Below are 14,446 nucleotides of genomic sequence, written 5' to 3' on the forward strand. Positions count from 1 at the left end.
ATGTTTCCCCTGCATTGCCGCCCCAATTGGCGGTTTCAGGCCGGATCTTTACCAATCTGGACGCTGACTGGCTTCGGAACGACCAGGTCCTGCGACAGTAGCCTCGTCGCCAACCGACCTCGCCTGTTATGCAGCTTTCCCCTTTTCTGGTCCCGGGCGGGCATCCTGGGACTCCCATGCCAGCACCAAGGGCCGTTACAACAGTCCGGCCCACGGTTACGGCTTTTCTGATACATGTCATTTATGCCCCATCTCCTTCCCCTTGCCAGCAAAGGCGTCTTGAAAAGACCCGTCTCTTACAACGGCGGGGAACCTGCGGTCTACCATCTACCAGGGTCACCGTCACACGAAAGACCACCATGAAACGTGCCAACCCATTTTGCTGTCCTATTCACAATCGTCCCTCAACCCCTTCCTCCACGTTCTCCATCCACCCCTCTGCTGGCAGAGGTATAACTCTGAGGTTCTTGTCGTTTCATTTGCGTCTCCTTCCTTCTTCCTTCTACCCAGCTTTCGTCCCGTCATTGCAGGCTCCCTGACACGTTTGTGCGACACATTGCACTTCGTCTTTCTTTCAGCAAGGCTAGTCCTTCGTTCTATCATTCGCCAGCGGCAGAGCTACGCTCGCGGTCACTCTTTCACCCAACCAGGTCCTTCATTGATTGAATCGACTACCAGATCCCCCAGGCGGGCCGCTCATACAATCCGTATACGATACCTCAAATCCCTTTCTGCAAGACTACCCGTTAAGCGCTATCTCCATCGCAAGCTTACTCATCTGATCCAACATGGTTGCCACGCTCTTCTCTGTGGCATTGTTCGCCTCAGCCGTTTTGGCTCATCCTAAACGACACGAACGATTCCACTTCGGTACAGGCAGTGGCACCGGGGGTGGCTGGGCTATGCCAACTGGTGGTATATTCCCCATGAATGGCACAGCGCACACCAAGGGCTCAGACTCCGGTGCCTCCTCGGTGGAGTCCCCATCTTCTATTGTGGCTACAGCCACAGCTGTCAGGACTGTCACTGTCCAGCCCATCCCGCTTGAGTCGACTTCTCCCGATACGGCTACTGGCTTCTCCAGCGCGCCAGAGGTTGCGGCAGTCGCTTCCAATACCGGCTTCGCGAACACAGATGTTGCTGCAACTGTTGCTGCAACTGTTGCTGCAACCGATGTTGCAACCGATGTTGCCATGTCATCGTGCTATGTCTTGACTTCGACCATCACCGCCACTTCTGTTCAGTACGTCACGGTCACAGCAACTGCTGGCGTTGGCGGATCTGAAGACTCAGGCGAGAACTTTGGCACTCCTTCGAGCTCCGCAGTATCTATTCCCTCGGGAGGTGCCGGTCAATTCTTCGGTGCTTCGTCGAGCTCCACCTCTGCGTCGGTACAATCTGAAGGTCCTGGCGGGTTCTATGGTGCTCCCTCAAGCTCAACCCTGACTTCATCGACTACATCTGGACTAAGTGGTCTGTCTCCCTCGAGCTCAATCAGCCTCGTCGCTGGTACTCCCACCGCCGGCGAATTTTTCCCCAATCCAGGAAAGGGTACAAACACCCCGTCCATTGGTGGTGGCCCTTCGCTATCTGCTCCATCATTTGCTCCTTCATCCTCGCCAATGGTCGTCCCAACGACCTTCGCCACTGTGACAGGAAGCTCACCCGCTTCAAGCTCGGCAGCTAGTGCCTCTTCCGCATCATCGCCCTCATCAAGCCCAAGCTCTTCTCCTAGCACAGGATCGTCGGGCAAGAAGGGTCTTTCGTACAACGATGCCTCTTTGACCGACGCCTTCGCGGGCAAGGGCGTGAGCTGGGCCTACAACTGGGCTGCTTCGCCAGATGGCACGATCGTCTCGGGTGCTGAATATGTCCCCCTTCTTTGGGGCCAAGATTCCATCTCGGGTTGGTCCAGCGCTGTTCAGTCTGCCATTGCCAGCGGATCCAAGCATGCCTTGGCTTTCAACGAACCTGATCTTAGCTCCCAATCAAACATTGATCCTGCAACGGCTGCCCAGCTGTACATCGATAACATGAACCCACTCTCCGGTCAAGTTCAGCTTGGGTCGCCCGCCATCACCAACGGCGCAGGAACCAGCCCCCTCATGGGCATCGATTGGCTCAACGCCTTCTTCGAGGCATGCAATGGCCAATGCAAGGTCGACTTTGTCGCGTTTCACTGGTACGATTCAGCTAGCAACATGGGATATTTCCAGAGTCACGTCCAGGATGTCATCACTGCTGCCAAGGCCAATGGCGTCAGCAAAGTCTGGCTCACTGAGTTCGGTGCCAGCGGCGACGACAGTGACGTTGCCAACTTCCTCACCCAAGCCATGGCATTCCTCGACTCGACCGAAGAAGTTGATAGGTACGCGTACTTCATGTGCTCCGACGGCATCCTCGTCGATGGCAGTTCGATCTCATCGCCTGTCGGCTCCGCCTACGCGGGCTAGGAGACGTGAAACCCGCTATCCTTTCTGAACCACTCGGCGTGCCTGACTTTACAAGCATTTCACACGCCGGTTGGGAGACTTTACATTATAACTTCTATGTACTATATTTTGACAGCAAGAGAAAGGAAACCTTTTGAGACCAATTTCAACTTAGCGAACGGAAACTAGCATTTTTCTTTTGGGTTCAGGATTTTTCGGTGGACAAAAACCCCGAGAATATCCTTCTTGCAGGTCTGGAAATGGGATCACAGAAACATTTTGACTAGGATCACACATCATCACCATCATCATCATGGGTTGGATATTTTGTCTGGGAAACAGCAAAAGCAAAGAAAGCCGTTTTATCGTCTTGTTTTTCCCCGATAGAAATCGAAAGATCTGACTACATTTGTCACACCTCATGACGACGGACTCTTTTAACGGCTTTAACGAAGAGCGAATCAAATCAGAATCATATCAAGTGCATGAAACCAGTTATTAAAGCATATGTTTGACAGGTCAATCTCGTGCGATTCTGTTCTGTCATTTGACGCCTCCGATCCATCTCACCACTCGTTATTCTATGTCGTGAAACTACCTCCTTAAATACCGTGCCTAGGACCCGTCAGAGGCAGGCAGGACTTAATCTGAGATCCTTCTTCTTGATGTTCTGTGGCATATGCAAAATGCTGCCGAAATCGCACTACGGCCTCTCGTCTTCTTGCTCCATCGCGTCAATTCCGTACCACCGGTGTGTTTCTCCTCCTAGTCCATGCCCGATGTCCCACCACCCTAGTCTATATCGATAGCGTCCCTGGCACATCCCCTGTCCACCGTTTCCCATGACACCTTTCCCAACAGGATCATCCTGGTCGCACATTCTGCTCCACGCGAACAGCGCGGCGACACCGGCGATGGTGCACGGATTGAAAGGCACAATCTCGTGCAGTTTAGAACAGGCCACGGCGAGCGAGGCAAGCACGAATATGAGCCCCAGCTGGACCTGGAGAATGAGTTTCGCAGTACGGTCTTGCACGATTCGGGCTTGAACTGTCGCATCCAGAAGTGTGCCTGTCACGGTCGTGCGATTTGGGGAGTCTTTTGCAGAGTCCTCCGTGCGAGATCCGATGGGGACTCGCATATTGCTTGATATGGCCTGTGCCATGTATCGACGGTAGAACCCACGGATGCCACCGTATACCTGTGAGATATCTGCCTGATGGGTACTCGCCAGCATCGAGATTTCCAGCGGCTCCTTGCCAAAGATGACGCCTTGAAAAAAGTTGTCCAAAGGGGGTGAGCTTTCTGCGAGTGTGGCAGTGTTCGCTGTCTGGTTGAAAGAGGAGAATTCATCGTCCATGTGGAGCTGCAAGCGGAATTGGAACGCAGTCTCTCCGTCCACGCCACTTGGAAGTCGTTCTGTGGAAGACTCATTTGCCACGGGAGGTTGAGTTGGAGAGATTGCAAGGTCCGGCCAAGTGAACGTCACCATCGTTGGAAGTTGGTCGATGTACTGGTAGCACATCAAGGTCGTTATCGCTGTCCTTGAGGGGAAATTGACATCTGCATATCCATAGAAGAACGCCAAAGACGGGCATCCAGGTGGATTATCGCCCTGCGTGTTTGGCGAGAGCTCGCCAAAGCTAGAGTCCTGTATTGGATCGAAAGGACCGACATGCAAATCCAAGAGCTTGCCGACAAAACTCGAGTTCCCTCGTAATGTAAAGGTGTTGCTGAACTGAATGTAATTTGCCGTACCGTTTGGACCACCGTAGGGACACGCTGGTGGTAAGGGGGCAGAAGCAGACACCGATGCCTCAGCTGTCTCGATCCTGGAATTATAGCTTGTTGATACATTTACCATACCTCTAGTCAATTCAACGCACTGCAAATCGCTGCGCAGGGCTGGAACCTGCATCTGTAGAGTCGCGTTGGTGTCAACATTGCTCCCTGCAGACATGACAGACTTCAGAGAAGGTAGGGCTAGTTCTTCATATGTGAACTGCGGATAGTCCAGCCCCAAACTTTCTGTTAAGCTTGCTACAACTGCTGCTGAGTCGTCGCTCTTGACACTGTTGATCCAAGTCGTATTGAATACGTCTGAACGATCCAAGGTGACTGTTTGAGACAGAGACAGCTTGTCGACCGTGTACAGGCCGGAAACCACGACAGTAAGAACGCTTGCGATGAGGCTGGCAAGCCCAGACAGGGAAGGCCCCCACTGACGGTTTCTCACCGAGTTCCAGATGGCGACTGGAGGTGGACAACCGAGGTTTGAAGTCGTGATGCCTCTTAATCCTGAAGAGCCAATTTCGGAATGGAGCGTGTAGTATGGTGCTAAAACAGCAATGTTGAAATCGAGAGCGTTGATCAATGTCGCAACCAGCAATATCAGCAAAGCAGGGAGGAACCGTGTGTATATGGTAATGGAGAAGCTGGTAGATTCCTGGACAGAAACGAACCCATGGTGTTTGTCTGAAACTTGCTGTATCACTTCGAGAGCCCCAACGGCTATTAGTGGCGTGACGAGGCTGATGATGAGTATCGGGAGTTTTAGCGTCAGTGGCCTCCACCACATTGTTCCATCATTTCGAGACATGTCATTGTCATCTTTGCCATCCAGAGAACGCGTGGAGGGTGATAGCGATATGGAGACGACACGATCATCGTCGTCATATGCTCGATGCTCGACACTGAATCTGAAGGCTTGTAGTTTGGCGGCAAGCCCATCATCTCCACCGAGCCCGACCCGTCTCAATGCCTCCCTGAAATCGGCGCTTTGGGTTAAGAGTTCTGCAGTCATGCTTGAGGTTTCAGGATTTTGGAGACATAAATCCTTCGGTCTCTTCCAAAGGAGGAGTATTGCCAGGAAAGTCATTACGACGCAGCCCGAAAACATTACCCAGAGCGAAAAGGTGCTGATCTGAAGTCTCTCTTCTTCCCGGACGAACGTGCCTGGGAGAGTTGTGTCATCGCCACTGGTGATGTACTTAGCAGCCGACTGAAGCGCAACTTGTTGGAGAACCTTTTCTGCCGCTACAATCATAGTGGTTTCGTTCAGCAGGTTTTCGTAAGTGCCACCACTTATTGCCGCCATCATTTTGAAGAGTACATTTGGACGCTCCAGGACATATTGGTTATCCACTAGGTTGCCAAACATATCTGCGCTTGCACTGAGAGCCGAAGTAGTGAGGACACCGAGATCAAAGCCCGTAAAGTTTCCCAGGGTGGTGCTGTTATCGTCCTCTACAGTTATTGCCCGAATTCCTCGAGAAACATCCTGAACGTCATAGGATAGCTGAATCTTCTTCAGTGAGAACCCCGATCTGCAAGCAATACCAATCACTTGTGCCACGCCGGTGGACCAGGTTGTCGCCGAAACTGCATCTCCCAATGTCAGATCGTTCGCATCGGCAATCGTTTGGTTGTAGCGAAAGTCTGTCAGCGTCAGGAGTTGCCAATTATCTTGGCTCCCTGGAGAAGAATGCGTATTGCAATCAATTTGCTGAAATAAAGGACTCAACTGACGTTCTGGACAAACAAAGGTTTGGGGGTTGAGAGTGTAGACGGGGGTGCCTTTCCCATTGGCTCGTAAAGTACACTCAGAGAACAGTAACTGGAGGCCGTCCTCAGGATGCAGATCTGTCACATTTGCTGGTTGAAGAATTACCGCGACAGGGGCACTTTCACAGTGGTATGTTGGGACGAGGGCACGAACTTCTGCGCTAACTGTTCCGTTGGCATTCCGACTCTGCTGCGGTAGATCGAATTCCCCAATTTGTTCGTACACCATTTCAGCAGTCGTTCCATCTGCGTATGGTAATCCCTTGCTCATAGCAGCGTAAGCAGTGTATGCAATTGACGGGTCGAAAAGTCCTTGATTGGCCGACTCATTGTAGAGTGAACCGTCCAGCCTCGTGATTCTAGAGACCTCAACTTGACTGCTAGGTAAGATAATCGAGTCCGGAAAGAGAAGGCCGGTGGAGGCAAGGGTAATCAACTTGAGAATAACGAATCCCAGTATAGTGGTGATGATGGTAACATGTTTGTTTTTTGCCGCATTGTAGAAGCTTATAATTTGTAGGGGCGACTTGTAGTCAAGCAGCACACTTTGCGATGGGTGAGCGTTTCCTCGATTCAGCTCACCCCAGGGCACAAGAGTCTTGCAGTAATAATCGATCTGCCGCCAGGCAGCCACAACGACCGTAAGCACAGCAGTCGGCCCATACGTCCAAGTGAAATGATTCGAAGTCCGAAGAATCAGGCCGTCATGTCTGTTGGCGACATATAGCAAGATCAACAGGGCAGAAATGAAAGCCAAGAAGGTCAATGCTGTCGCTAAGAGGAAACTCGTGTGTAACCAGATCGGGTTCCATGTCGTCCGTTTCGACTTTGGAGGGGCAGTAGCATTGCCCTCCCCAGCCGGCAGGGAACAGATGCTTCTCCTTCGCTGGCCATAGAAGGTATCCTTTGGGAGTCGGGAACGAGAGTTAGATCTCGATAGTAATGGACGTGGTAGGTGTCGCCGGATCCAGTCACTGAGCTGTTGGCGCATGTCATATGTCCGATGCTTAAGAATGAAGATTTCTCGAGGGAGGGGTTAGAGAATCTTTTGTCTGTGGTTGTACACAGTGGATAGATCATTGGGACGTCGCCAAATATAATTTGGCGAGGTGGTACAAGGCAATCTCTCGTGTTGAAGCACCATTGTGGCCGTGGCCATGGCCAATGATCTGGCCGGCGCTTAGTTGTGTCTCTTTGCCGCTGCTCCTAGATATGAGACCATCAGCCATGTGTAGCTTCAGCTTCTCAGCTCGATGGGTTTCTGCATCTGGCCAGAATGTTTTCGTTTTCGGCTTTTGCCATCTTTGAAGGTGGTCAACGCAATCTCAGTCAGTCTTCGATCCAACGCAGTCAATCGATTGCACCATTGCTGGTCCACCAAGGGTCAAGCACCAAACACTTTGAGGCGGTAACGCGCGCACAGCGACACAAACGCCCCAGGTCGTCTGCTAAAGAAAGTCCAACGGCGGTTGTTGAAACGACTAGGGATGTCGTAGATCTAAATCTCTCCCGGAGTCTCAGGTCTCTGATTGGTCAGCCTCGTCAGCCGTGAGGCCGTGAGGCTGTGTCGCTATCCTCCTTGTCACGCCCGTCTAAATGCAGTTATTCCCGTCGTTCAATGAACGCTTCAGAAGGCAAGATTTTTCACCGCAAAAACCCCTCGTGTCGCAATGGATCGGCCCCGGCAATATCTCCGTTCACAACATCGTGCAGTCAAATGCGAGCGGCGGATCTAGTTAGAACGGTTGTCCCGTCAAGTTATCCTCCAGCGACATTCTACTTTCTAGAAGATCAATCAGAGTAGTCTGTTGCTTTCACATACTTAGAGACCTAGAGACGGGTCCGATGAGGCACGGGACCGAACTGCACGCCACAACGTCCTCGATAATCTGCGGCTACTTTGTGCTGTAGGGTGTTTATTATCGTGCTGGTTAGTAGGTTTATGTGCTGGCACGCTTGATCTGGTCGACGAGCAGCAGGATGCCACTCTAAGAGGCCGGATGCCGTTGTGATGTACCTGATTCAATATCATGAACCTTAAACGCTCGTCTTACAGAGCTAAATCCGCTCGCAGAAATGGCTGCGTAAAATGATTATGAGAACAGTTGCCGCTGCAGAGACTGGTAGAGGCAGAACGCAGTGAAGTCAAACTGCCAGCGGAGTAAATAATCTGGAATTCCTTTGCAGTAAAGTGAAATCACCCATCGAATCAAGCCGAGGCCCTCTTTAGTCCTTGCTCTGCAGTTTCGACTAGAGGAAGGAGGTTTTTCTCCCTCAGCATAGGCAGCAGATTCAGGAATGCTTCGCGTGCCTTCACCTTGTCGCCGTTGTCCAGCAACAGATCGGCGCGGGTCATCTGGGCAGAGATCAAAGCGGCAGTGCAGATTTCATCGCGCTCTTCAGACTTGACGACGTCGGCGGTTGCGATAGCTTGGTCCGCCCATCTCAGGGCAGCTCGTCTCCCGGCCGCCAGCGTGTCCTTGGTGGCCGGCTTCCCGTTGATCTTGGCGGTTGGTTTCTTCAACGCCATGTCCATGGCCGAAGCGATGTTGCTGAGGACCTGAACCTCCTTGCAGGATCTGGTGCCGTTGCACGACGCCCTCAGCGGCTGCAGAGTGAGCATGTAGAGCTGGATGGCGTTTTCCTCCTCTCCCGAGGTCGCGTACAGGTCGCCCATTTGAGACAGCATGGCGGCAATTTCACCGGTAGTCAAGCCCGCGCCGTTGTCCTCCGTGAAGGTATTGACCTGCGGGTTCTTGGTCTCCTTCACAACGAGGCCCACCGCATCCGACAGCACCTGTTTGGCCATGCTGGGGTTCTGAAGATAATCGCTTTCGTACATGGACGATATCTTGATCTTCAGCTTGACAATCCCCTTGATCAGATTCGCGCGGAAATCTGCAGTCTCGGAATCCAGACTGGACGGAGCATCCGTCTTGACGGACTGTGCTCGATCAAGTTCGGCCAGTTTTTGTTCCAGGTCGGCGGAGATGCCGTCCAGGATTTCAATCGCGGCTTTGACGTGTCCGAACTCCTCCAGCATTTGGGAGAAGCGGACCCGGATACCGACGGTGTCTTTACTGTAGGGGTCCATCCCCACCTCTTCCGCCTTCTTGATGGCTTGCATGAAATACTTTGACGCGGTGTCGGGATCGGGCGAGATGTGGGTGTAGTGTAGGGCCAGCCGCAGTTGGTCTTCGACAGCCGGAGGATATACTGAGGTGCCTCTCTTCTCCCTCCGCCACTGGTCGTATGCCATGATGATGAGCAAGATCACAGATGCCGTTGAACCAAAGAGCAGGAATGGAAAGAGGATGGGGTGTTTGACTCGAGCGTCGATGACAGCCTGCTCGAATCGGTTCGGCGGTCTGGCATATTTCCTAGCATTTCTCGTCTGCGTCCGTGCATTGAGGGAGGGGGGGCTGCGAACTAGAGGCCGTGCTTTTGACAGGCTGTGGAAGCTATTGACAAAAGCTCGAGACGGTGCGGGTTGCGCGGGTCTGAAGCTGCGAAGCAGCTGACTCGTGAACATACTGGACTTCATATTGATGGGAGATGGCAGCAACGGGAGTTTTCAGGACAAAAGTGCAGGGGACAAGCAGGAGGTGCGGCAAGACAAGCTGATGGTGTACCGAGTACATTTGGACGCGAAATTTTGAGATTCTCTGTACCCCAGACTTTCGCGATCGCGCCGACGTCACCAGCGTCGCGCTCAAAGCGAAGTGCCGCCACCATTCGTATTCCCGTCGTATTTGCCAACCGCATCTGCACCCTCTGCTCTTTACATGCTCTACATAACTTACTGACAGCGCCAAAATGTGTGGGCGATACGCACTGGGCCTCCGTGCCGCATTTGTCCGCTACCAGCTTCAGCAACAGGGAATGCCGGTTGATGAAGCCCCCGACGACGATGAGGCCCGCGAAACCTATAACTTCCCTCCCGGATCCTTTGGCCTCGTCTACCGTGCGGACGTTCCCGACCAAGGGGTCAGGGGCACCGAAGAAGCAGAAACCAGCGACGCTGCAGAGCACGACGATCCAGCACAGCAACAAGAACAAGAACCCCAGGAGTCGACTGCACCTGCGTCCAGTCAATCGAAGCACTTCAACTACCAGCTCAAAGTCATGAAATGGGGTCTGATCCCCTTCTGGACCAAGCGCGCACCCGATTACGGTTCTATGCTTCGCACCATCAACTGCCGCGACGACTCTCTGATCGAGAACCGGGGTATGTGGAACACGATGAAACAGAAGAAGCGGTGCCTGGTGGTGGCGCAGGGCTTTTACGAGTGGTTGAAGAAGGGCCCAGGCGGAAAAGAGAGGATCCCTTACTTCGTCAAGAGAAAAGACGGTAATTTGATGTGGTTCGCTGGACTATGGGACTGTGTCAAGTACGAAGACACGGAGGAGAAGTTGTATACCTACACCATCATCACGACGGACGCGAACAAGCAGCTGCAGTTTCTGCATGATCGAATGCCTGTCATTCTGGATCCGGGGACAGAGGAAGTCAAGATGTGGCTGGACCCGACAAGGAACAAGTGGAGCAAGGAGCTTCAGGCGATTTTGAAACCCTATCAGGGTGAGCTCGAATGCTACCAGGTGGACTCGGCCGTAGGGAAAGTGGGAAACAACTCACCTAGCTTCATTGTCCCGATCGACAGCAAGGAGAACAAGAAGAATATCGCGAATTTCTTCAGCAATGCGAGTGCGAAGAAGCCCAAGGGAAAAGTCGAGGTGAAACCAGAACCAACCCAACTTGCACTTGAGAGTACTGGCAATGAAAAAGACGCAACACTACCCCCGACAAGTACCCCCCCGGTTGAGGAGAAGCAGGGACAGAAAAGGCAGCACGATGATGGATCCCAGGAAAGTCCTACCAAAAAGCAAGCAAAGCTGTCCTCTCCTACTCAGACTCTGAAGTCTCCTCCATCCAAGACGACTCTGGGCAAGAAGCCCAAAAGCGCGACCAGTAACAAAGACATGACTCTGAAGACTAGTCCCACAAAGAAAATTGAGCCTGGAACACAACGAATCACGAATTTTTTCACAAAGTGATAATCATATTGAACCTCGATAAGGGCCGATCATGCGTCTGCCAACCGCCGGTCACGCGCCAGGGACGTTACGAGATCCTCGCCGTATTCGACCTCAATCCACTTCCCACCAGCCTCCTTGCGGACATTCCGCAAATACCGCGCGACAGACTGTGCGGTGTTTCGAATCTTGTCGAAGCGCTCTCGCTCTTTCTTGTACCGGTAAAGTCGGCGCTCCGCCTCGATATCCTCGTCCTGTGCATAGGAGCCGTGACCTATCGCGGCAGGAGGAATGGGTCTCCATCCAACTTCCAGCACCAGAGTCTCGAGCCCGCGCCAGCCACTGTTCCATTCAGGACCAACCTTTTCCCTGTTGGGAGGAGATGACGAATGCGAAAAGAAAAGACCTGTGCGAGGGGGAGTCCATTCCAGCGCAGCAAACCAATCCCCACAGCCTGTGAGATCCAGCCATTTCAGGCAGTATAGGGATCGGCTCAGCGTCCGGAGTATGCCTGCTGCTTCTCGCCAGTCATTGTCGAACGACGTATAAAAATCCGATCCACCATACACGACCGATCTAGAGCCCGGTATGTCGATTAAGGCTCTTGTGGATGCGGCGTTCGGCGTAAATGTAGGCTGAGGCCAGTATGCGAGCGAAAGAGAGGTCAAAGTGTTCAACTCACTAGCAAGAGAAAGTAGCGAAGCCCAAGAGGCGGCTTTGACGCTCGATGGAGAGATGGCGAGGGAGAGATGCTTCAGATTCCCGAAGTTGTGGACGGTTTTGGGAAGGGAACTGATTGTTGGGGTGACCGCAGCCACGGCGTTGCTGTCCGCATCAGCGTCCCAGCTATCGGGCGTTGGATCCAATGTTCCAGCTCGAGTGTCTGTCACCGTCTCGATCCGCGCAGGAACTGCGTTCTTGACCAATAGATCTCTCTCTAGCTGTTTCAAAGTTGTCCAAGCCCCTAAAGCATTGCTTAAGTCCAGCCTCCTCACCTCCGCCCTGTCTTCGCTGGAGGTTTCATTTAGAAACAGAATCCTCAACGGATTGCTGGTGATCTCCTCGCTGTATACCGCAATGTAGCTCAACAGCTTTTCCCTGAGTGAAACAGGCAGATACTCAAAATAGTCGCGGTCATTTTCTGCATGCCATTCCCAGTTGCAAGCCATGTTCTTCAACAAAAGATGCTGGAGGGAGGTGGCCGAGGGAAAGGCTCCATCCGGCAGATTACTCGACCGGACTTGGATGCGTCCATTTCCGGTGTCTGCATCACTGGCGAGAGCCGCGGCGCGAACAGAGGCGGGCGCATGACTGCTGTCTGCGAGCCAGCTCTGTGGTGGAGGGGGCCCAGGGATGCGCCGCAGTCGACTTGGACCTGGAGTGCCACCGGCTGCGCGAGGACCAAATCCCGGTCGCGGAGCGGGCGTCGGTGGGTCGGGCAGGTCAAGGACGGCTCTCAAGGAGGGATGGATAGACGGCACATTGGTGGCGGTCGTGGCTCTCGTATCATTTTTCAATTGCTGGCGACGAGACTCGCGGATCAGGTCGTTGACGGTGCGCGGGGTGTCTCCATTTTGTGTTCTCGACGCCGGGGACTTCGAGAGCGAGAGCGTGTGAGGGCTGCTGGACTGCGGCTTTATGAATAGGACTCGTTTTTGGTGTTTCTTGGGCATGTATCCAAATTTGACAGGGTGTCGTGGACGAGCAAGTGAAATCCACGGGACGAAGGCAAGAATGAATACCTGCCTTGCTGTTCGCAAGGAGTCATGGAAGAGTCATGAGTAGAGTCATGCATAGAGTCATGGACAGTCATGGTTATGGTCATTTGCCCGCCACGCATTCCAGACCGGTCTATCACGTGCCGCCAAGATAGGTAAAGAACTACTCGCAGCTCACCCAGCCTTGTCCTTCGCCCGACTTCCCTTATGATACTCGCTGTCCCTGGGAGGTGAACTCGTAACAGAAGGCTGGTGAGGCTGGAATCCCAGTACGTCAAGGCAGAGCGAGCTCACCAACCCGAAAAGGCCAACCAGAATGTCGCTTGTCTAATTGAACTCGGCCGCCTTGGACCATCAACACTTACCTAGGTAGCCAGAGGTCCCAAGACAAGCTCTAGCACGCACAGGGAAATCCAAGGTTACTATCAAAGAGCCCATACTTCCCTCCAGAAATAACACGATAGAGAAAGAGCAAAATCTTGAGGCTGAAAGATGTGACGCCTTTAAACAGCCTCTTTCCAACATTCCAGCCCTTTCGTGACCGTCCCCTGACAACTTGAAGCATTTCCACCTCTAAACCCTCAAATCCTTCCAAGATCTGGTCTATCCTCTCAACCACCTTCGACGATTCGGGGCGTTTCTTTCCGTTGTTTTCAGCTACGATGAGCTGCTCCTGGATGTAGGAAAGAAAGGCACCCTGCTTACTGTTCCAGAAGTAAACTGAGGCTCGCATCTTCTGCATGGCCTCCAAGACCACAGGATGAACGCCCCTTCTGTCCACCCTCGAAAGTGACGCATCGTCAGAAGTCTCCTTCCAGAATTTTTCGTTTGGAATTTTGTTGTGGAAGTCTGATAAGCCCGTGCAGCCCCCATGCCACCAGATCAGGAATTCTAGACTGATGCAGCCCATCTGCCAGATATCGAAGCTTCGACTGCGCACTATGTCTTGGGGGTGTGAATCTTCAAACTCGGGAGCCTCGTAATCTGGAGTTCTCCATACGGTTTTCGTAAACTGCTGGTTGACTCTGCGTACGGCGGTTGGATTTTCGTAGACGGTCGCCAAACCAAAATCTGCCACGACGATCTGAAGCCTCGTCCCCAATGGGCTGGTCCCAGGCTCGGGAAACAGTAGAAGGTTCTCTGGCTTCAAATCTCCGTGCACGCAATCTTTGGCATGAATCTTGGAGATCCCATTGAACACACCTCTGAGTTGCTCCAAGATCCTGCTTGGGGACATTCTTTGACCTCCATCTTCTCGAAACCAGAGATCCCGAAGGTTGCCAGCTTCAGCCCACGGAAATACAATGAATATGTCTCCCGGCAGGCTAAAACTCGTAACAAACTTGATGAGATGGTCATCATCAAGCTCCCTCATGATCTTCAGTACCTCAATTTCCTTTTGGAACATCTCCAAGATGCCTTCTTTATCGACTTCGTCGTCGACGTCAAAGGTAGACACTTTTAGTGCCACTTTTTGGTTTACTTTGAGGTGCTTTACATGGTTAGCCTGTTAACTTTAGAAAAGGCCATCATTCTTGACTTACTGGTGTAATATGCATCTCGTGAAACCGCACTTTCGTCACCTTGCTAAAACCCCCGAGCCTTTCTTCCTGTGTTTCAGCAATTGGCAGGATAGAGCCCCATTCCAACGATTCTGTGTCTCTCCCTAAAATCGGGGAAAGAAACTCCATTGCA

General features: G+C 52.6%; 6 protein-coding genes across 6 annotated transcripts; 2 read left to right on the forward strand and 4 right to left on the reverse strand.

Annotated features, from left to right (window-relative positions):
• Nucleotides 1-295: 295 nt before the first annotated feature.
• PV07_05774 (uncharacterized protein) lies at nucleotides 296-3,072 on the forward strand. Its single transcript, XM_016392690.1, has one exon. The coding sequence runs from the start codon at nucleotides 789-791 to the stop codon at nucleotides 2,451-2,453; it is 1,665 nt and encodes a 554-aa protein (XP_016250209.1). The 5' UTR covers nucleotides 296-788; the 3' UTR covers nucleotides 2,454-3,072.
• Nucleotides 2,942-7,116, reverse strand: PV07_05775 (uncharacterized protein). Its single transcript, XM_016392691.1, has one exon. It carries the CDS (start codon nucleotides 6,985-6,987, stop codon nucleotides 3,136-3,138), a length of 3,852 nt encoding a protein of 1,283 aa, XP_016250210.1. The 5' UTR covers nucleotides 6,988-7,116; the 3' UTR covers nucleotides 2,942-3,135.
• Nucleotides 7,117-7,355: 239 nt separating this feature from the next.
• PV07_05776 (uncharacterized protein) lies at nucleotides 7,356-9,627 on the reverse strand. Its single transcript, XM_016392692.1, has one exon. The coding sequence runs from the start codon at nucleotides 9,538-9,540 to the stop codon at nucleotides 8,206-8,208; it is 1,335 nt and encodes a 444-aa protein (XP_016250211.1). The 5' UTR covers nucleotides 9,541-9,627; the 3' UTR covers nucleotides 7,356-8,205.
• Nucleotides 9,628-9,760: 133 nt separating this feature from the next.
• On the forward strand, nucleotides 9,761-12,019 carry PV07_05777 (uncharacterized protein). The gene has a single exon (XM_016392693.1). It carries the CDS (start codon nucleotides 9,813-9,815, stop codon nucleotides 11,052-11,054), a length of 1,242 nt encoding a protein of 413 aa, XP_016250212.1. The 5' UTR covers nucleotides 9,761-9,812; the 3' UTR covers nucleotides 11,055-12,019.
• On the reverse strand, nucleotides 10,998-12,821 carry PV07_05778 (uncharacterized protein). Its single transcript, XM_016392694.1, has one exon. It carries the CDS (start codon nucleotides 12,704-12,706, stop codon nucleotides 11,084-11,086), a length of 1,623 nt encoding a protein of 540 aa, XP_016250213.1. The 5' UTR covers nucleotides 12,707-12,821; the 3' UTR covers nucleotides 10,998-11,083.
• Nucleotides 12,822-13,113: 292 nt separating this feature from the next.
• On the reverse strand, nucleotides 13,114-14,442 carry PV07_05779 (uncharacterized protein; the record flags this gene model as incomplete). The annotated part of the gene is made up of 2 exons (XM_016392695.1): nucleotides 13,114-14,243; nucleotides 14,296-14,442. 2 exons carry the CDS (start codon nucleotides 14,440-14,442, stop codon nucleotides 13,146-13,148), a joined length of 1,245 nt encoding a protein of 414 aa, XP_016250214.1. The 3' UTR covers nucleotides 13,114-13,145.
• Between the last annotated feature and the right edge of the window lie 4 nt (nucleotides 14,443-14,446).

This window comes from Cladophialophora immunda, assembly GCF_000835495.1.
Source record: "Cladophialophora immunda strain CBS 83496 unplaced genomic scaffold supercont1.3, whole genome shotgun sequence".
Classification (NCBI taxonomy): domain Eukaryota; kingdom Fungi; phylum Ascomycota; class Eurotiomycetes; order Chaetothyriales; family Herpotrichiellaceae; genus Cladophialophora; species Cladophialophora immunda.